General features: G+C 38.6%; 1 protein-coding gene across 1 annotated transcript in view; it reads left to right on the forward strand.

Moving 5' to 3' along the window:
• The window catches only part of LOC145766853 (protein NLRC5-like), a 57,725-nt gene that overhangs the window by 16,840 nt on the left and 18,037 nt on the right, over positions 1-22,848 (forward strand). The window contains exon 3 of the mRNA XM_082578554.1: positions 11,611-11,766. Coding sequence (XP_082434680.1) covers positions 11,611-11,766 — 156 coding nt within the window. The remainder of the gene's footprint in view (positions 1-11,610; positions 11,767-22,848) is intronic.

Consider the following 22,848-nt stretch of genomic DNA (forward strand, 5'->3'; position numbering starts at 1 on the left):
TGGTTTCGATCGCTAGCCTCCCCAACCCAGCTGGGCGAACCTGCCTCAACATCTGGCCATTGCACATCCGTGCTCGCCGAGTCAAAGCTTACTCTTCTCCAGTGAGTATGTATTACATTCCCACCTATATTTGTTGTTTCTATTGATCAATCGAGCCTCTGCTCCACATTTTTATTTGAATTTCGTCTGCCACGAGAGCCAAATTATCCTTAAATAGTTGACTCTTTTCCTCGTGGTAGACCTCAATTTTATCCGCTCTGCCTACTGGAAGACCGGATATAAGAGTCAAGTACCTGCGCAGAGGTCGCGTGAAGGAGACGTGGGCGCCGCCAAGCGGTCAATTACTGCCGGTTCCAGCGTCCACACGCGACGGGTCGCCCGGCCCGTCGCAGGCCATCTTTCTGGGCAATGCAGAAAGAGCCTGTCTCCCTGGCCCGCTCCGCCATTCTAAATTTGCGGACGGGTCATGTAACGTTTTCGATCCACACTCTCCCCCCACAGGTATCTCGACTTCCCAGCCTGGCCCCCGCGACCTAAGCTGGTGGATTTACCCCTCCGGGTGCATCGTCACCCCTAAATCAGGCCCCCCCTAGCCGCCGCGGGGTGTGGCAGGCCGGTTTTCGAAAAGTCTTCGACCTGGCTATGTTTGTTTGTGCTCTCTCGCCGTGTCAATCCTTTGCACCCGTGCGCTGTTGATGCGAATAAAACAGTTTAACACCCGGTGTGCAATGTCTGCAGTTATATACTATATGGGCAGCTTGTATTAGATTTATGGGTTACATATGGGTAGCCCATATTAGATTTATGGGTTGCATGTGGCAGCCCATATTAGATTTATGGGTTACATATGGGCAGCCTGTATTAGATTTATGGGTTACGTATTAGGCAGCCCACATTAATATGTGGGTTGAATGTGAGCAACCCACACGAAACCCATAAAGGAATATGGGCAGCCCATACTGGCTCAATGAGATGCCCGCGGACACAATGTGTACGGGCCCCATATAGGCAGCTCACATGGGGCCCGTACAGCAGCCCATGTGGGGCCCATACGTGCTTGCTGGCTGGGTGGTTACCACAGTCTTCCATCAGAAAATGACTATTGGTGCACAGCAGATGACATGGAGGCACCAATATTTTCTAAGGCCATGAGCAGAGTCCGTTTCCGCAATAGAAAACGTACTTGCACCTGGCTGACAATCATAATCTAGCTCAGTCTAAAATGGCCAAGGTACTGCCGTTATTGGATCTGCTAATGTCAAATTGTCAACAATTTGGTACATTTCACTAGTTACTAAGCATTGACGAATCGATTGTTCCTTATCGAGGACAACACATAGTGCAAAATGTGCTACACAGTGCAAAACAATATATAAACCGAAGGCCAGTAAAGTTTGGTTCCAAGTTATGGATGTATGTTGTGTAGCTCCGATGGATATCCCTACAACTTCGAAATCTACTGCGATAAAGATGAAAGAAGAACTAAACCTTCGGGAGCACAGGTAGAGACAATTGCGGTCATGTGTTGCCAACAAAGACCAACATGCAGTATATTCTTTGGCATTTTTTTCACAAGCTATCTTTTACTTACAGATCTTGCTAGAGAAAACAACACAGCATTTTGTACAATTAGAGAAAACAAGACCGGTTGCTGTCCTCTCTCTAGCCCTTTGAAGGTTGGAGGGGGGACTGTTAATTCAACTTTTTTGTATCAACAGTTGTATCTCTAAAACCACTGGGGCTGCGACTACGAGATTTCTGGACTTTTCCTAGGTTTTAGCAACCTCTATTGATCTGAAATTTTGAGCGAATAAAGGTATTTCTCAGCACATCCTCTGAAATATTTCATAATCTATTTAACTGCAGACAGTGCACACCGTTTCGACTTTTCGGTCTCGTCAGTGCAGTGTTTACACTGGAATGGCCATGAAGGTATATACGTCCACGTGACATTTTCCTATTTGTGGTAAGTAAGCACCAAAAATATTACTACTGCCGACCTTGCCAAAGTGCTCAAAACGCAAGCAGTGAGCTATTTTGCATGAAAAATATAGTTTTAAATTGAGATTATGTAAAAAAAATTTAATCACAACATTGCAATGCATGTTTTTCATTACTCTAAAAAAAATAATGAGTAAACTCACGCAATCGCAAAATAATCCAAAAGTCATAAGTCACCTCAATATTTCAACGTATATGAGCAGTTCTAAAATTCACATAGTTTGAATTTATTTCTTACTTACCTAAACAACATTTTCTCTAAACAATACTTACTTCATGATGGGCGATTCTAAGGCCAATGAATTCAAGTATGAAAGAACTTTGGTTGTGCAAGCGTCAAGCGTCAAGCCAGACATAAGCAGCACCCCACCATCTGCAACGAGTTTCTGCATGTCTACCTGCAGAACACTCAACTGGATAACATCCCAGAAAAGGTGCAGATGTTTGGTGAGTGGATTTCCATCACCAAGCCTGGGGAAGGACATTTGCCACTCTGCCAAATCTGCAAAGTCCGGGGCCACTTAACATCAAAGTGATCCAAGAAAACTAACAAGACCCAGGCCAATCCATCTCGAGACCCGGCATCCAAGGCCGATCCACCTCGAGACCGGGCGTCCAAGTCGACCAGAAATCGGGCGCCTGCAAGAAGATCAAAACGCTCTCGAGACAGAAGAGACAAAATCGTCTGTACGGAATCCGCTTTCATTGTGAGGCAAGGATCAAGAAAAACGGACGTGTCAGATTCGTCGCCGACCAGGCAACAGATAGCCTGTCCTGAATGCCGATCAACAGGCTGGCACAAACCTGGTTGCAATGCAAGAGAAAAGTTCCGGGAAAACAGCATGAAGCGAAAGAACCCCACCACGAGCGACGATGGCTTTACCACCGTGGACCGCAGAGGGAAACACAACCCCAAAACCCCGAGCGCAGCATCTTCTCACCAGGTGCTGAGATATTGGATAAGCCCATGTCCAACACAGAGTCCAAGACATCGACTCCAAAAGAACCCTTGCTCAAGCGGAGATCGGTTTCCCAACCAGCATCTCCCAGGACGACGAATCCCAGAGACCATGAAGCATCCCACGCCAGCTCCAAGGATGCGCCGGTATCAGTTGACAATGACAACTCGTCAACTGACTCGGAGTCCGTTTCTTCGAGAGAGTCTACGCGGGCTGAACTGACCGGGACCTCTCCTCTCCATCGAAATGTCTTCAGTTCGGTGGGTGAGCTCACGGACTCAGACGGCGACCCAGCCAATTGCACGGTCTAGTCCAACCAATCTGCTTTTTCTCTATGAATAATCATGTTTACAGATACGGAGAGTGACGATTCGGACGCCGGACTGGGCAACCTCAAGGTTGGCTCAATGAACATCAACGGAATATCCAAGAAATTGCGAAATGTCAAAAACTTCTTTACATCTCACAGACTCTCTGTACTGGCAATACAAGAAACACACAGAATCCCCAACGATCAACTCGAGACGTGGGCTCAACATAACAATTACATAACATACGCGAACATTGAACCTGACAGAACCCACTTCCATGCGGGGACAATGTTCGTCGTGAAGAAAGACATACATGACAGGTCCGAAATCACACACCACTACATAGTACAAAATCGAATACATCACCTCAACATCAAAAATGGTAACACCAACATAAGCATTTTCAATGCATACCTTCCGCAGAGCAACGGGGAGAGAAAGCCCTGTTTTGAGACGCTCTCCGAGGCTATGCTGGAATATGAACATCAACAAGTGGTCTTGCTTGGTGATTTTAACGTGATCCTCGATCCGTTAGACACTACTAAGTCGCAAAACTTCAAGACTACATCGGATAAAACATCACTTAGAACACTCATACGTCATAACCAATTGACAGACATATTCAGACAAGAACATCCATACAAAAGACTGTTCACATACAAAAACCACAACAGAAAGACCAGGATAGACAGAATATACATAAATGAACATGTACTTGAAAATTATCATAACATAAAACATGAATACTTCACAGCATCAGACCACTGCACATTACCTATAATTCATCTCAAATATCAACAACACATCAAATTGGGTGAATATTCATACAAAATCAATAACAGCATATTAGAATATTCACACGTCATAACAAAGCTCGAAACGGCTTGGGAATCAAAAATACCACCAAATCACCAAAAATAAAGTTTGTGACACTAGGGTAGAAAGTACATTTGTTGTTTGTGGATCTTTTAAACGTGTGCACTTTTGTTTAATTGTTATTTTAATGCAATTGTATCAAATAAAGTAGGCTACCCAAGTTTACGTCGTATTCAAATGCACGACACGATTCGGTACTTTTGGTACCTTTCCATGCCAACGTTAACATTTTGGGAACATAATAAAAAACAAACAAAGCAATTAAAATTTTAATTTTTTTTTTATAAAATATTCTTATTTAGACTAAAAACTACAATACACAAAAAAAAATCACGACCAAATAACGATAGTCTTCGCCGCCTGTAAAAGGTTAACAAAGCACGTTGCCTGATTGTGTTTCAGTTAATCAGATGTTCTGCTTCTAAGTTATTTCATTAAAATAATATAAAGCTGACGTTTTATATTCTATATTCTTGACAGCCTGCAATGTTCTTTAATCTTCCTCTGGCGGCATAGGTACAATTGTAACTTTTACATTTTAAAATTGTGATCAGTTTTTTTAATGGAAGACTTATTGAACTAAAATCATCTGACATCTCTACATTTTTGAGTTGGAAGCTAAATTTTAGAAAAAAAATGCACTGCATGCCTTACAATTCTGATGAAATCAGAAATCTTTCAGAAACAACAAATTTATGCGTAGAAATTTAAAATGTTAATAGCAGAACCATCTCGCTCTCTTAATTTCAATATTCGAAACAACTGTTCGTTTTCAAAATTTGGAAACTTTGCTGACCCTGGCAACTCTGCATGCTGAGACGAGCTCAGCATGCGCTGATAATACAATTTGCCTATTCGCCGCTCTTTTACAACAGCGTGGCGCAAATGGAACGAAGGCACGCAGATTTGAAATTGTATGCAAAGCAAAAGTCACGATTTCGAGACAGGGTTGCCAGATTGGTCTTTTTAATGCCAAATCTCAGAAATTCGGGGTTATTAAAAAGTGCTTGGCTGGACTATTTTTGTTTGGACGCTTGGTCTTTTTTAGTTTTCCGACTGGCATTGGTTTGGCTTTTTTTCTTTTGGTCCTCTTAGTTTAAGTCCTTGCGGTTTTCTACTGTAGATAGTAGCCTACGATATACTTGAGACCTAAGCACAGTAGTTTAAAAGATCATCAAGAAAACGGGTCGGGTGTATGCTGAAGGCCATACACGTACCGCTGCATAGCGCTTCAAGTCCGCTTTCCTGCAATGCAGGATAAAGATATAAAATTAAGACATTGGATTCATGGTGCGTTCCAAACCTCATTTTTTGCAAAACAGCTCAAACAATTATCAGCTAAGTAAGGCTCAGATTGCAAGAAAAGCTATAAAACCTAAAGCAAATTTGCAAAATTTTCCTGGGGGCATGCCCCCAGACCCCCTACACTGGCTGTGACCCTCTTTCCATTGCATGCCTACGAAAACCAACCAGGATACGCCACTGGATTCACTACTACAGCGGCTACCATGAAAGAGGGGAGAAACCTACGGCTCCATTGCACAATCATATGCTGCATTTACGACTCGGCGTTATCAAAGGGCAACGGTTGCTTTTGTCTGGTACCTAGGAGGACCGACAATTGGACAACACACACCAGAGGCGCGGGAAAGAATGTGCATGCAGTCATCAGCTTTACGGAAGAGACAGTGTTTGATGGAAAGAAGGATGAGTTTCTCTCAAGAGCCTTGAACAAACAAAAAATGAATGACCTGATCAGTAAAACACTTCGGGGTAAGGCTGCGAAGTGATCAATGCCCCATGAGATGCTGATGTTACGATTGTGAGGGCTGCTGTTCTTAATGCAGTGTCACACTCGACAACGTTGATTGTAGAAGAAACAGATCTGTTGGTTCTGCTTCTTCATTATGTGCAACAAGCAAACAAAGATCTATATTTCCGTTCCGACAAGGTAAATGCTGACAAAGTGTATCATATATAAACAAACTGAAAATGGTGATGGGCGAAGAATTATGTTCCCAGTTACTTTTTCTACATGCCTACACTGGATGTGACACATCATCAAGAATCCTTGGTGTGGGTAAGAAATCTGTGTTTCACAAGCTGGTGAAGGGTGATGCTGCTCTGAAAGACTGTGCCAATTACTTCCCTCTTCCAAAGCAGACAGCAGTATCTATTGTGAACAAAGGTTGTCAAGCGATGGCTGTGATTTTTGGGGGCACGCAGACGGATTTCCTCTCGTCATTGCGCTACAGAGTACTAAGAAAAAAAGTAGTCTCTTCCCAATCATTTGTGACACCAGAACGCCTACCACCTACTGAGTCATCAACAAAATTTCACTGTCTAAGTGTTTACTATCGAATAATGGTGTGGCTAGGACAGGAGAGTGATGTGGAAACTTGCGTGTTGGGTTGGAAACTGAAAGGCAGTCAGTTTGTGCCAACAGAGTCGGACATGAATGCGGCCCCAGATGCCCTCGTTAAGATTATCCACTGCAACTGCACAACTGCCTGTAGCACTGCCAGGTGTAGCTGTAGGCGGAATAATCTACCCTGTACCTCAGCATGTGGACAACGCCAACTTGATGCCTGTGACAATACCTACAATCAGTCATTACTGGATGAAGATGATGATCAGGACTTATTAAGCAACTGAATGTAAATAACTTTATAAGTGGTGTGGGACTCTTATACTGCCAGTGTTTTACTATTGGTTTTGATTCATATAAGTCTTTCTATTAAACTAATGAGTTAATTTCATTTTGAATTGTTTTAGTGAATTCCTTACCACCTAAAACCTAAAGATATAAGCCAAAATTAGAGAATTAATTACTTATTGCGTGGTTTTAATCGAAATAAAAACCACGAAATAAGTTTAACTCTTTCGTGCATAGCATCATTTTAAAATGATTTGCCGTTTGATGCGAAACGCCCAGCATCATTTTAAAATGATTTGAGGTTTAATGCGAAAAGCCCAGCATCATTTTGAAATGATGCTGTTTGATGCGCGATATAAAACTTTGTCTTTGTAGCAGAATATCTATAAATTTACTGGTCCCTTGCAAAATGCTTATTTTATTGATATTCTCGTGTTTTTCAAAAAAAAAAAAATGCTCAAATTTGACAAAGTGTGGTTACTTTAGCCAACAATTAAAAGAAAAGTATGTACTAAAGGAATAACTCATGTTTGATTTTCCCTTGACACTTCATATCATTAGGAAGTCCACTGAAGAAAAAAATCTTTTTAGGTTCTACAAAAAAGATGGGTGTATTTTTTTGTAAAATGCTTCATTCTCACAAAAATTTTAACAAAAAAAAAAGTTAAAAAAGTACACATTTTGAAAATACTGCATCTTCAAATATGTTGTATTAAGAAAGTAGGTTCTAACATTTATAGTAAGGACTTGAAATTATCTTTCCAATGAGATATTATATGTCAAAACACACAATCGGTGTCACGCGTGTCAACTCGTTAAAGTTAGAGAAGAAATAGCAAAAATGCCTGGGTTTTGCGGTCAAACCGTGCAAAATCGCTGGGCGCAAAAAAGTGGGTAATTTTGTCAAGTATATTATATCTCTACACGTAAATACCAAAGCCTACTTATTATTGCTTAAACAGATTGCCTGATCCCACAAACATAGGGTAAGACACCACAACCAGGTAAAAATACCCCAAACTGACCAAGTTATGCCTAAAAACGTGATTTTTCGAGAACATGGCGGCCATTTTGAATTTTTGCCCTGCGCACTTTTTTCTTGGAACTCAGATCAAAAATTTTGTCATTTTATGTTGAGATAGGCTAAATGGAATACAAAAAGCTGTTCCTAAGGCAAAACAAAAAATTGCCCATTTATAGTCCACTGCTAATAATCCTAATATTAAGTGAATTATTGTCATTATACTGTTTTAGCGGCCATCTTGATAATGACAACTTTCCGGTGCTCTGATTCTTCTAGATTTTTAATATATTATTCATGATGATAAATACTACAAAAACCGTTGGAAAACCTTTTGTAGGAATCAGATCATCTTTATTATAAAATAGAGTTGGATGTTTGGTTACTGTTACGCTTGTAATGTAAGTGTACGTACTGCAGAGTAGCTACAGACACCAGCAAACGTAAATTAATTGAAAATAGGTCTCAGCACAAGTAGAGTTGTGTGTACGTGACAAAACAACTGTATAGTTACTTAAGTCTTGCCACAACAATTACAAACTAGTTGCTACCATAACCAGACACGACATAAGCAAGTGCACGTGACTCGGTGCAACGCATTAGCTGTCTAAGCTCTAAGGTAATCACCATTACGCAAACTAACATTGCTGAATTGTATCATTCTTTCCTTTTAAATTAACACATAGAAATTAGACATGGTATTCTACCATAAACGTAACCCAAATGACACAGGATCTTGTGTAAAAATATTACAGCTAAAGGAAGATGATAACAAGTATTCAATATTCATACCTTGTTATACAGTATATTATACCTTATTATATAAATCAAATATAGCTATTACTACCTGACTCCTTAACAGCCTGTTTCCCCTTTAACCGATCATCAGAAGTTCTGAAAAACATGCAAAAGCAATAAATCGGTAATTCATGAAGAGATATTAAATATTATAACTGTAATTTAATCTGCAAAAAAAACTTTAATCATGTAATTCCTGAAAATATATTAAATATTAAAACCATAATCCAATCTGCAAAAAAACCCTCAGATTTACAAAGGGCTACCTACATCCGTTACCACAAAGCCTCAATTAGAATGCTCAGATTGAAACCAAGCAAATTGATGCCAACATCTGTGACATCACAATGAAGCAAAATGCGATAACCATGGAACAATCTGAACAAATTGCATGAAATTTTTAAAACCTGTAAAAATTAAATGAAATTTATAACCTGTAAAAATCAAATGAAATTCATTTTTAAGTTTGTAACCCGTGAAAATCAAAAGGAATTTATTTTATTTTGAAGTACTGTACTTGAGTTTAAATTTGTTTCTATGACGACATTAACCCACCAGTTCAGAACGCTTGTTCAGAAGGTGGCCACTATCGGTCTTTAGAATGGCCAGCTTTTCAGCCAAACAGAGGCCACAATTGTTACGACCACCTCCACTATAAGGCGGAGCACAGCTATGGATGGACCATGTTATTTTAAGATCAACACCCCTGTCCTTAAGGTCCCAAACCGCCTTAGATAGTTCCGTGCTAGGCAATTATAATTTTGTCATACAGCGTAGAAATCGCAGGGAATCGCTATTGATACCGCTTGATGCGTAGGAATTGATTGCCGCCTTTGCTTCATTTTGCTAACACGTGTGCCCAGCGACCTATTATATAGGACACCAGTCTTTTGAACCAATTTTCTCACAAATTTTGCTGCCAATTAAATTTAAACATTTGCTGTAAAATATGTTGATACATAACGAATAAAGACAATGACACATATTTTTGGAAGCTTATTTGCATATGCAGATTTATTATTATAATTCGACATGCACCTTCAAAAATTCAGACTTAGCAAAATCAGGCAAATTGAAAATGATGTCAAGTCTCAACCAAAAAAGAAATTTTTGAAAAATGTTGTGATGTATGCCTATGTTGCAAAAATACTCATTTATGTGTTTTGACTTTGTCTTAATCTAAAAACTGAGCGTGCGAAGAAAATTTTTAATTTGAGTAGGTGTCCTACATATAGGACGCTAGGCATAAATGGGTTAAACCAGCTCTATCACATTAATATGAATTGGCCATACTCCTTGGCACGACCATATGTATGTATGCGGTTATCTGGTATTTGTATAATTGAAAAAATGAATTTAATGCAGCGCTCCAAAAGTAAAACCGTGTAACATCTCTGGATTTAAAAAAAAAAATTTGGGTTGTGTTTTAATGCATTTGTATGTTGTTCTTGAAGAGATTCTTTTCGAAATGAAACGAATATCAAGATAAATAATTTTAGGCGGTAACGAAACGAAATTTTGAAATATGTTTGATTCAAACAGCCTTAATGCGAATTCACTTTGAAGTATCCATTTTTGGGACTTTTTTAATTTATTTGTAAAACAATTGTAATTCTTTTATGTAGGCTACACTAATTTTCGTTGTTGCTAAACAACGAAAATCGTGCTCACTTTGCTGAAACTGCCTAGGCCTACTTGCTTAGAGCAGTCAAGGGTGAAGTAAAAGAGAGTGGAATACAGATCGATCCATTGCATTTTCATTGATTTTAAAATCGGCTCAGGGGCATAGTTTCAATAAACAATTCCATTGTTGTTCCACAAGCAAGGAATACAAATAGCTGAAAACTAACTTTGGTTGGTTTATGCGGATGAAATTTTTGCGAAATAAGAAAGTACGTAGCCTACCGTATTTTTAAAGGTTGAAAAGCATTGGTCATGGATTACGAATTTTTAAAACAACATGTTTTTTGCTTTCTGAAATATTACGCTTATTAAGTACCTCCTTAGCGGGTGTAATTACAGTTGTGTTTACATATTTGCAGCTTTATCTGTTACCTTAACATTAACTAATTATTACTTAACATTAACCCTTTGAAGGTTGTGGGAGAGGCTGTCTATTCAACTTTTTTGTATCAATAGTTGCATCTCTAAAACCACTGAGGCTGCAAGTACGAGATTTCTTGACTTTTCCTAACTTTTATTCACCTTTATTGAGCTGAAATTTTGAGCTAATAAAGTTTGTTTGTTTGTTTGTTTATCTTTATCCTGCATTGCGGGAAAGCGGACTTGAGCGCTATGCATCGGTGTACGCCTTCCGACGTACACCTGACCCACGCTGCAGCCGACGACAATGTCTGTTTCCGGTTGTCTACTCTACTTATGACTTAAATTTGGTACTACCCATTACTCGAAATCGATCACTGGGTAGAGGCAATTATCGTAAAGTTTCTTGCCCAGAGAAACAACAGCAAGTGCGGGTGGCTGGAGTCGAACATGCAGGCTCTCGACTGCGAGCCCAACGCGCTAACCACTCGGCCATTGCTGCCGACTCGGCCATTGCTGCCGAGGTTATAAATTGAGAGATATAAGGCATTTCTCAGCACATCCTCTGAAATATTTCATATTCTATTTATATGTTATTTTGCATTATTATATTATTTTGCATGAACAAATAGATTCAAATTGAGATTATGTAAAAAAATTTAATCACAACATTGCAATGCATGTTCTTCATTACTCTACCAAAAATAATGTGTAAACTCACGCTATCGCAAAATAATCCAAAAGTCATAAGTCACCTCAATATTTCTCAATATTTTGACAACCACCCCCCTCCCCCCCAAACTGAGCAAGACTCCAGGAGCTCAACCTTCTAAGGGTTAACATTAACTTAACATTAACAGTAACTTAACATTAACTATTATTTATCATATAATTGTTTATGCTTTATCGTTTTATATTAGGCTATAATACATTTGTATTTTGTAGGTTGATCTCGATCTTAGTAATCCCATCAATGATGAAACTGCTTCTTCTTTGGCGAACGCAATCCCAAATCTGAAGAAATTGGTGTTAACCGGGTGCCAACTTAGCACCCGTGCGGTCACTATGATTGCAAACAAGATTGCATCAATAGATAACCCGGTAATTATTGAATAGATATTACGCGGTTTAGTGATTTAGTTATCATAATCATAACTTTGATTTGTCCACAACAGCATGTCCAACTGCAGGAGTGCAGGTTCTCATGCTAAAGTTTCCGTGAAACAATTTTCGAGTATCAGCTAAAATTTTAGAAAATTTCCTTTACTATAGGCTATACAGTAGCCTATTACATATTTATTACTGTACTTTCAATGCCAAACTAAACAAGAAACTTTTGTGTTTTGAATTAATGCAGATTGAAGCACAAACAAACAAATATTTTGAATTGATCTACATTGTTGAACCATAGGCATACGAAGCCGAGCAACGTGATCAAGTTTAACATCTTCAAGTTTATTACATTTACATAAACATAAAACTACGCAACAAATTAAGTATCGAACGTTTTCGACATCACAAGTTTGAGATCTTGTCCAGAGGCAGGTCTGAGTATCAAACTAAGATCTTGGAAGCCTTGTACATAAAACGTCACAATTCACTTTTGAACAGACAATTGTATGCTTGCGTCTCGTCTTTCTTGCACTCTGTATTTTAAAATTAGTTTTTTCGCACCTTGCCTTTCTACCATATCATGTGATCTGTTTAACACCTTTTGATGCAGTTACCTTTGATTCTCGTGGAGCCTATATCGTTGAGTTTGAGCTAGTCAGAAGTACTGTGCAGTTTTTGTCTTTTTCTGTTTATAGATTTAGTTAACCATTGTATTTTTTTTGAGATGTAGTTAAGTTGTATGTATGTTATTCCTGAAGAGGACATCTTGTGATGTCGAAAACGTTCGATACTTAATTTGTTGCGTAGTTTTATGTTTATGTAAATGTAATAAACTTGAAGATGTTAAACTTGATCACGTTGCTCGGCTTCGTATGGCTATGGTTCAACAAGACAAACTCTCTACGGAAGCTCTATGATCTACATTCTACATTGATATTTAATAGTGACGTAATAACTGCTTTTATCAGTCAATACAATGCAGAAATTTCACTCAAGCAAGACGACCAAGAAGCCGAAATTAAATAATTAAATTTTTAGTAATTTAAAAATTATAAAAGTAAGAATTTGAATATCAAAACTGAAACCGTTTCTCGTTCAGGAAAATGTAGAAGAAGTAAAAGTGCACAAACTGCAGAGTTTCTACAACTTTCGATTGGGAATATTTGAAAAGATCTTTGTTTGGTGATATCAAAACGAAATCAAAACAAACGATTTTGTGTGGAAACAAAGCAAATAATTTCAACATTGTAAATCGAAACAAAGGTTTTTCTAAATATTTCAAATGCATTTTGGATTTTCAATATTTCTTTAAAATTAAAGTTGACTAAGCAAAAGTTTGAACAGGTTGGGCTAAAAAATAGTAATAAAAACTGACTTCAAAGCCACATGCAACAGACCTCAGGACTACATTGCCACTTTAAGGATATACAGTATAACTACACAACACCTGATATCTTAACACCAACCAACGTTAATATTTATCGTATAAATGTTTATGCTTTATCTTTTATATTATGATGGATTTGCATGTTGTAGATTATATTGAGCTCAATCGTAGTTACAATCCCATCAATAATGAAGCTGCTGGTATTTTTTTGGTGAACGCATCACAAATATGAAGAATCTAGTTAAGAACGATTGCAAACTATGCAGTAATGCGATCATAATTCTTTTGGTTTTCTAAAAAAAAAAACTGACAAAAACAAATTAAACTGCATAACATTAACAATTTCGCGTGATAATTCAACCAACTTGAGCAAGGAACAATGTCGTTTGTCGAGCAGGTGAGTATGAGCACTACGACTCCATACTGGGGCGCAGTACTACGCGGTGGAATGGACAAGAGCCAGGGCAGTGCCGGATTACCCAAATGCGGGGGCTGTAGCAGATTGATTTGATGATAATAATGAGCGGGAAGTAATTGAATATTTTATAGATTTGATCTACATTCTGCAACAACAAAAATAACAAAGGTCTAATGCAATGTTTTATTTGCAAGGGGAAATATAAAACTTCAACAATATCATTTAAAGGTCTTTTCGACGCATTTTGATCTCTTTCAAATTTAGCAATTGTTTCAGATGAGTTCATTGAATTCAGAAGGTCATTTTCATTATTTAAAAGAGTTAAATTGTGCAGCCGCTCTTGCCCCATCGTGTTTCGCAGATAGTTTTTAATCAACTTTAACTTTGAAAATGTTCTCTCCAATATTAGTTACCATCATACATAGATAAATGCGTAACATATTGTCAATGTTAGGAAACGTGGTGTCAATATTGTTTTCTTTAATAGTAAAATAATTGAGTTCTAGAGAGGAGCAATCAATAGCAATGTGCTTCACAAATTCTGAAAACTGAGGTAGTTCATCTTTCAATCCATCTTGCAAATCCTGGGAATATGCTTCGAAAAGTCTGTCAGCACCTTCTTGGATCTGCGCAGGTGTTAGGTCATGCAGATTTCGCAAAAAACATTAAACCGTGTGTTTAATTGTATTATGTGTATGCTTTGCGACGTGGCTCCAGCGCAGATTGTAGGCTGCCCAATGCTGCAAGGAAAACTTCCATCCGGAATCTGTCTTTAGGTGATTGATTTTAATTATCTATTGCATCTGGAATTGAACGGCCACTGCCTACATCCTTATCGCGCCTTCAATTTCGGACAATTCTTCTTGTGCTTGTTGGTCGGTAATCCTGAACGAGTCAGCTTCTGCGCCTCTGACTCAAGTACCGCATTACCCACCAATAAGTACGAAGAAAGGCAGAAGAAGTACGAAGAAAACACGAAGCAAGGCATTGAAGAAAGCAGAAGCAACAAGCACGAAAAAAGGCATTGAAGAATGGCTTGAGTTGCCTGGAATTAACCGAGTAGTAGGGTGTGTCGTATGCCCCCAAAAATTTTAAAAATGGTTGAAAACAAAATTAATTTTTTTTGTGGGTGAGGCTTGACTAAAAAAGCAAAATTACAAATTTCAAAAAATTTGGTCAAGGTTTAGGTGCTCCACATCTCAATTGCCTGTATCCCCTTGTTGGCTTGACAATAGGGTGGATTGAAAAAAAAACTTTTTTTTAATTCAAAAAAAGGGAGGTCTAGACCACTGACAAATTGGCTAAAAACAATAACAAAACTGGTTTCAGGGAGTTGTACCACCTATTGGCAGTTCTACTCCCCCATTTTATGGGGGAATATCCCCAAAATTCTCAAATCGGATGTAACTTTGGAACTGCTGGTGCTAGGAACATGAGTTTGGTATCAAACGATGCAGAATCATAATGTTTGTATCTGCTCTATGAGGATTTTTTGCCTTAATTTCACTAGAAAAAAAAGTTATGACAAAAAACGTATATTTGACAATGTTTTGGACAAAACGGTAGCGCAGGCACAAGGTAATGGGTAAATGCACATGCTGTACTGCATATGCTGATGCAGGTCACAGATGACTTGGATACTTTTGCTTATTGCATTTGCAATAAATATACAGCATGGTATGCATAATATACGGTTCACACTACACATGATGCAGAGAATACAAGGGTTAATCTAGAGCATGTAGGCAGTGGTCTAACGGTACAGTAGTGTGACTGGAAATACAGTACAATATGGTGCTCATGTCTTGTACACACACAGTAGCAAGTAACAACTTTACTGCACGACCTGGGGGTTACTAACTGGACTGTTCAAAGTGCAGGTGCATAAAACATATAGGCTACTGTAATTAGTACACATAATTGGTGATGGGTAGACTGGATCTGCCATGAAATCATTGCCAAGGACATACCAGCACACAGATTGATATACTCCATACTGCTGCATGTGCTAGACTACCTGCGCTACATTGAGACTTTAGCAACCAGCACAAAAAGGTGAACATGTCAATCTAGTGGGAATTCCTTCTTGCTGTTGAATTCTTTCATAAGTTGACGAGATCGCACCTTCTGACGAATCAGTCCATCCCTTCTTTCAAAACCTACAGCATATAAGCTTGCTTTAACAGTCACTAGCTTAACGTGACACTCCACTGCTTGGTTGTGGCAAGGATAATCCAGCCGCAGAGGTTCGTCAATGACATTGTCAAGCTGTTGATCTGCTAGCGATCTCATGATAGGTGGCTCAGACTTATGAACTGTGCCAAGCTTCACAAGTTGGTGGTATGATTTTGCTTTAGTAGCTGTGGCTGTGGCACAAGGAATAGCTGTGGCACAAGAAATCTGCATATTGCAGGTGGCACGGCTGGTGAAATTTCCTTTCTCGGCTTTCGATTTTCATCTACTGCTTTTTGTGAGGAGCCAACATGTTTCTTGCTTTGCTTTTCCTGTGCTTGTGCACCTAAGGAATAGATTTGTTGGACTGCTGCTCTTCTAGCTTGGCAGTCTTCATCACCTAGCATTTCAACAATGACATTTTCAGAGTGAGCGAAAAATGCATTGCGTTCCAAAACCTTCTTGGAAATCTCTTTTACTTCTTGGTTTGGGAAGATTTCTTTGCAGCATGTTGAAGTTTTTTTACCCATCAGACAATGAATTGTGGTGTTTTATTTCAAACCAAGGTGGGAAGCAAACCTTGATGCACTATGCAGTACTCAGACAAGATCATAAAACTTTTGGAAGGGTTGATAGCATGAGTGTATTTACGAAGTAGCCTACATGCAAGTGTTAGCCACCTTGAATGACATAATTCCCCGACTGACAAAAACTGCAAGTCTTCATCAACATTTAACATGCCCAATTGCCCAAGCACAATGCAGGCATAATCCATATATTACACTGGTCTACAAAAAAAGAATTATTTTTTGCTCCATGAACTTTGAAAACTGATTTAGAGTAATTTTGCGGTGCTGAATCCGAATCTGACCTCAGATCAAGTCAGGTTTGTGAGATATGGTAACAACAAATTGTTACTTTTGTCAAAAGTGGAAGATTTGGCATTGCGTTCACCACCAACATATGCAGTGCTATAACGAATGGTTAGTGTTAGACAGGCCAAAACAGTCTAAGTAAGATTATTGTACAAGCATCGCCATAGGCCTGCTAAAATTTTGTAGTTTCATGCAAACCTTTGAAGGGGAAGGGGGTCAGTTATACTTTTAACCTTCCTTTTAGATTGTTATTACTGCCTTGTTAATAATGTTGCTTAGAAAACAAATTGGTATCAAATTATATTTGGTCGGTGTATTTCAGCTACTTATGCACGACATGGCCTGGATTTCTGCATATAGCAAAATATGTATGTGCAATACACGCAGTTCGTCAAATCTTCCACTTTTGACAAAAGTAACAATTTGCTGTTATCATATCTCACAAACCTGACGTGATAGGATAAATCTGAGGTCAGATTCGGATTCAGCACCCCAAAATTACTCTAAATCAGTTTTCAAAATTCATAGAGCAAAAATCGTGTAGACCAGGGGTGTGCAACCTTTGTTACAAGAGGGTCAGATATAAATATCTGGGTGAAACCGCGGGCCGCACGTTTATTTAACACATGCTTTCTAGTAGCTGCAGGCACAAAAAAGTAGATTTTTTGTTATTCATGTTATTCATATGGCATTATTAAGGGTTTCCTTGCAGAAATAATAAGTTAAGACGCATAAATTTCTGAAGAAAACTGCTATTCAAATTTATTGTCACACCGACTTTGAACGAGTTCAGTGAGAAACTTACAGCTGGCTTCTTTTCCCGACGACTTTTTCAAAATTTACTATGGAAGTGCTCGCAATTCGAAGTCCATTTTCCAAGTGTTCGTTTGTCAGAACCGATCAATATTGAGATTTTATGACACCCATTTTATAAAAAAATTGTTCGCACAAATACGTTGAGCCAAAAAGAGCCATTTTTGAAGCCATGAATGTTTTCAAGTGTGAAAAGTCATCTTGGTTGAGATGTTTTCGGTAAAAATCGCCAAGATTCATTTCTAAATACTTTTCTTTCAAATCCGTTTTCTCTTGAAGATCAATCAGTTCAAATTGGATATCAGCTGGTGCTTTGTCACTGTCCGTGTTGAGTGGCGAAGAGAATAAATCAAACAAATGTTCATAAGATTTGAAGTCCTTGAAACGAGCCAAAAATTCATACAATAGGCCTAATTAATTTTTCAAGTTGGTCTGGAAATTCAGTTTTCTTCTCAAGATGTATTCCATAATCTTTCAAAGCTGGAAAGTTGAAATAATTTCCTGTCTGTATGTGGGCTTTCCAAAGTTATAATTTGTTCATAAAGCCTTTTATGTGACCATACATTTCATTCGCATACTGATTTTGTCGCTGCAGTCTTGTATTGAGATCATCCAGGTGTGTAGTTATGTAGTTATATCAACCAAGAAAACTAGATCGCATATCCAATTTTTGTTTTCCATTTCAGCTATTGGGTGCCCTTTAACTTTCAAAAAATTCACAACTTCTTTCCGCAGTTCGTAAAATTGTCGCAACATGCAGCCCTTGCTTAACCAACGCACCTCGGAAAAGTACAGTAGATCTTTATGTGTTGTGTTGAGATCATCCAGAAACTTTTGAAGCTGACGATGGTTGGAATTTACTGCCTTAATAACCGGGCTCAAGACGTGTTTGAACTTCATGCATTTTTCGTACAGGTTTTGCTGGCGAATGATAACTTACAATAAAAAATTGCTTTGTCATCATCGGTTTTTCTCTCCCTCAAGGCAGACTTCAAGAGACCTATGAATCCAATGCCAGTTCCGGACATGGATCAAGAATCATCAGCTGCGATTCCGCATAAGCTGGAAAAGTCCAGTTCGAACTTGTCAAGAGCATCAATTAGTTTAGTGAAGATGTCAGCACCAGTTGTCGGGCCCTTCATTGACTGAAGTGACAGAAGCTCTTCCGTTTCGTTCAAGACTTTGTCCACCCCTTTTACAAATATGGCCAACTGTGCTGATGGTTAACAGAAGGTGCAAAATGTACAATAATCCATTCTACAATGAACTGTTCACACGTACCAGACTAATCTAAATTATAAACACCTTTCGCGGGCCGCACACAATTCAAAATTGGCACATCTTTGCGGGCCGCACAATTTTTCTTCACGGGCTGCATTTGGCCCGCGGGCCGCACGTTGCACACCCCTGGTGTAGACCAGTGTTATGTTAACTCTTTCATGTCTGGGCGAGAGCATCTCATGCCTTACGAAATTTTACACGCTGAGAACCATACGATAAAACTATTCTAAAAAGCTGAAATTTTATGACTTTGTCACAAAGTTCATACGCATATTGGAGATGCTACTCAAAAATTTGTATCTCAGATACTTTTTGAAATACAACGTGGTTTATGACACCTTGTCAGAAACATTTTTGCAGTTTGCTCTTTTTAGGAGCAAAAGTTTTCTCCTGTTGTTTCTTTATTCACTGGTGTTACGCGCCGGCGCATGGCACGTGCCCAACTTGCAGAATTGAATCTTTGATAGAAACATCACCCTATTTGCATTGATTCAACGCCAGTAGACGTCAAATTATTATGAGCGTCTCCTTTTCGTGCGTCGCCTTGCGTTAGCTTGTGCAGCTGTAACCGAAATGATCGCGCCGCTTTTACAAGACATACACAACATCAACAGACGTCGAACGTATGTAAGTAATAGTTTAGAGTGAGCTTTGTAAATTGTGGTTGGTGAGAGATGTCTGGTTGATCGATTTTTACTGCAACCTTTGTACCAGTGTTCCTAATATAACTTTGACACTGTGGTGGCACAATCTAGAAATTTTTGCAAGATTTCAGACTGAAATGTCTAAATTCCCACACATTTCGTGCTATCGTTTAGTGGCATTTTATTGTTAGGCTTGGTAATCTCATAAGTAACGTGGGACCTTTTTCTAAACCACAATTTTTGTGTTCTAGCTGAACTAAGGTAACCTTGAAGTTTGCGCACGCTAAGAAAAACAATGCACAAAAATCAAAGTTTTGTCAATATACACGACTTGGCAATAAATTATACTTTCGTTTCAAGTGTGAAGGTATAAGGAACATAATTAGTGCAGATTCTTTCACCAGAGCATATAGATTTGATATGTGCGTCCACAAAAGATCGCTAGATTCCCTACAAATCTATTGCTGTCAAACGTCGTCGTAATCACCGAATTGACATAGTTTGTTTTTTGGCCGGCCAAGCGTAACTAATCAGGCGACAATACGTCTTCACAGTTCAGTTGAGTTTTGTTTTTATTTCTGACCATCACAGCAAAAAAGAGGTCTAGAAAAAGGCAAATGACACGAGAGTGGGAAAAACGAAAGACTTGTTTCTTTATTATAAAAATCAGGCAGCTTTCAAATTTGACCCGCGTTCGTAAACACGTTTATTAACAAACTTTAATGATATGTATTACAAACATGTTAATATCATTCAACGCTCAAAGGCCTTGCGGTTGTTTTTCCAGCGGTGAAAGATTCTAGTTCATAACTGAAAGAAGTTATAAGCGGTTAAACTTTAAGGCACTTTGTGCCCCTGCCCAGAAAAACATCGTCTCAAAAAGCCCAGATATGATAGAGTTAAAACAAGGTATTTATGGAGTATGGGGGTCAAATTCCTGTATTTTCAACTACAATGTGGAGCACCTAAACATTAATATTTTTTGCTGAAACTTCATATTATTGCTGTTTCAGTGAAACCTCACCATTGAAAAAAAATAATACAAAAAATATGAACATTGGGGCACATGACGCACCCTACCGAGTAGGCTATTCCAAAAAATCCACTAAGATTCTAGTTTGTAAGCTTAGCAACTCCATTTTCTCGAGGAGTCTATTTGCCTGCTGTCGACATTCTGCCTTTTGCTCTGGGTCATTCGCAAGTTTATCCAGTGCCTCTTTTATAGAAGGAAAATATTCTTTAACGACCTTAATGGTATCAGTTCTTGCGGACCATCGTTCTGCAGAGTTGCATCTCAAAATATCTAGGATTAGTATCGTGGGCTCGTGGCACTCGATCCGGCAGTTGCCGCCAGGCGAAAACTACCAGTTTTTAAAGTTTGCAATAGTTAGGAAGGGATAAAGGTTGGGACTAGTAATTTACTTCTACAACTATAACATTCTCCAATCCCATTCCAGTTTGCAAGCCAAAAATTACTTACCAATTATGTTCAACATGTTTTTGCAAAAAAAAAAATGTTTTGCTCACTAAGCGCGGGGCCTTGTGAAGGGCGGGGCCCGTAGCAGCTGCTACTATAGTCCGGCGCTGAGCCAGGGATGAGTTGCGCAGAGATGTTGCTGTCGCAACTCAGCTCTTGAGACAGCTGTCTAGCCACTTCCAATCGGCATTCGCACGCCGCGATCGTGACGCGGTAATTAATTCGCTGAGTTTCAGTCGACAGTTTTGGAGATAAGCTGAGAGAGTTTTCATGGCCTGGCTCAAGATGTCTTCCAGGCTTTAACCGTGGGCTTAACCACTGTACTACAATCAAAAGTATAAATTTTCTTGCAGCATACAAAATTGTACGAAACTCAGCACATCAAAGACTACATGATTGTATTTATTTTGCCATACAAGTTATATTTACGGTAAGTTTAAACCGTTTTGCGACCCACTGTGGATGGTCTCGCGACCCAAATTTGGGTCGCGACCCACTATTTGCGGACCCCTGCCTTAAGATATAAATCTGCAAATGCAGCAACATTTGAGGAGTGATTGTCTGATATAATGGCACGTACCTTAAACCCAACTTCATGAAGACATTTTATACTTTCATCAATATGAGATGCTAACCATTTTCCTTCAACTGTTATTTCAGGAACAGCCTTAATTACAAACGGTATATTTTTTCTGAGACCTATAATCATAAAAGTCATAATTCCTTTGTATAGATTTCCATCTGGATCACTTCCAACAAGCTGCCCACTGTGATACTGAACACCTTTTTGAAGATACATTTCGTCAATTAAAAGCACAACTTCTTTGTCAAGTTTTTCTTGCTAAAGTAATAATTTTGCTGTCTTCAAAGGTTCAATCCCTCCTTTACTCAGTTTACTTAATAAACTCAGTGATGGCAAAGGAAAGTTTTTCAGCATCAGTTTGTATGCTGGGAGTAAAGTGTACCTCAAAATAAGTGCAAACTGCAAAAGATTAGCAGAATACTTTGGACCATCAGTGGTTTTCTTGTATCTTGATCTGGTCAGTTCATCAAGAAGAGGGTGCAATTGATCTTTATCTTCTGCAGTGTTGTGTATATAGGATGGAAAGTTTTCTAAAACAGACTTGCTTTTTAGCTTATAAACACCACCTTGTCTAAACCAATCAGGCAGTGGTATAGGTGATGACTTGTAAAATAGCTTAACATGCATTGATCGATCAACAGCAATAGTCTCTGTTACAACAGGAATGTCATAAATTTTGCAGTTTTCAAGTTGATAAAAGGTAGCCTTACTTTCTTCCAGATTTAAATTGTAATCTTTGGGACAGAGACTTGTATCGATATTGGTAAAATCTCTTAATTCATGACAAACTTTAAAGTCAATTATTTGATCTATTAATTTGGTTTGCCTTGAAGGTGGTTTTCTGAAGGTTGAAGATGAAGGCAATACCGAGGAGGGAATGTTTTGTATTTCACCATAAATTGATGGAATAGGATCCAATTCCCATCGCAATGTTGTGCGGTTGCCAATCTTAACATATTTAGACTCAAAATGCTTTGCACATATCCCACAACTTTTACTTGGCTTTCAATTTTTTCGATTGACAAATCGAATCCCCTTTTGACACAAAGCAACTTTGGTTTGAGGAAAGCTAAAAACTGGATGCTTTTCTGGAACCACAACAATATCATTCAGTTGTTTTCGATATCCAGTTTTAACACAACAGAACACGTTTTTACCATGATAAGTCTACTGAGTGATTGTCTTGAATGTGTATTTTGTAACCTATTAAAAAAAGTATTTATAAATGGTTAGTTGGTTTTAGATCTTTAACTTTCGCTATTTCTAAATTTAAAATTACCCAGAGAGCAAATCAGACGTTTTTCATTGATTCAACGTCTACAGACGTTGAAATCGAAGTAAAGAAACGAGTGACTTGCTGTCTGGGTACACTCTTCGATTCATAAAAACTGAAAGCACAGTAGTTTCACATAGCTTCCTA

This window comes from Aplidium turbinatum, chromosome 3, assembly GCF_918807975.1.
Source record: "Aplidium turbinatum chromosome 3, kaAplTurb1.1, whole genome shotgun sequence".
In the NCBI taxonomy this organism is placed as follows: domain Eukaryota; kingdom Metazoa; phylum Chordata; class Ascidiacea; order Aplousobranchia; family Polyclinidae; genus Aplidium; species Aplidium turbinatum.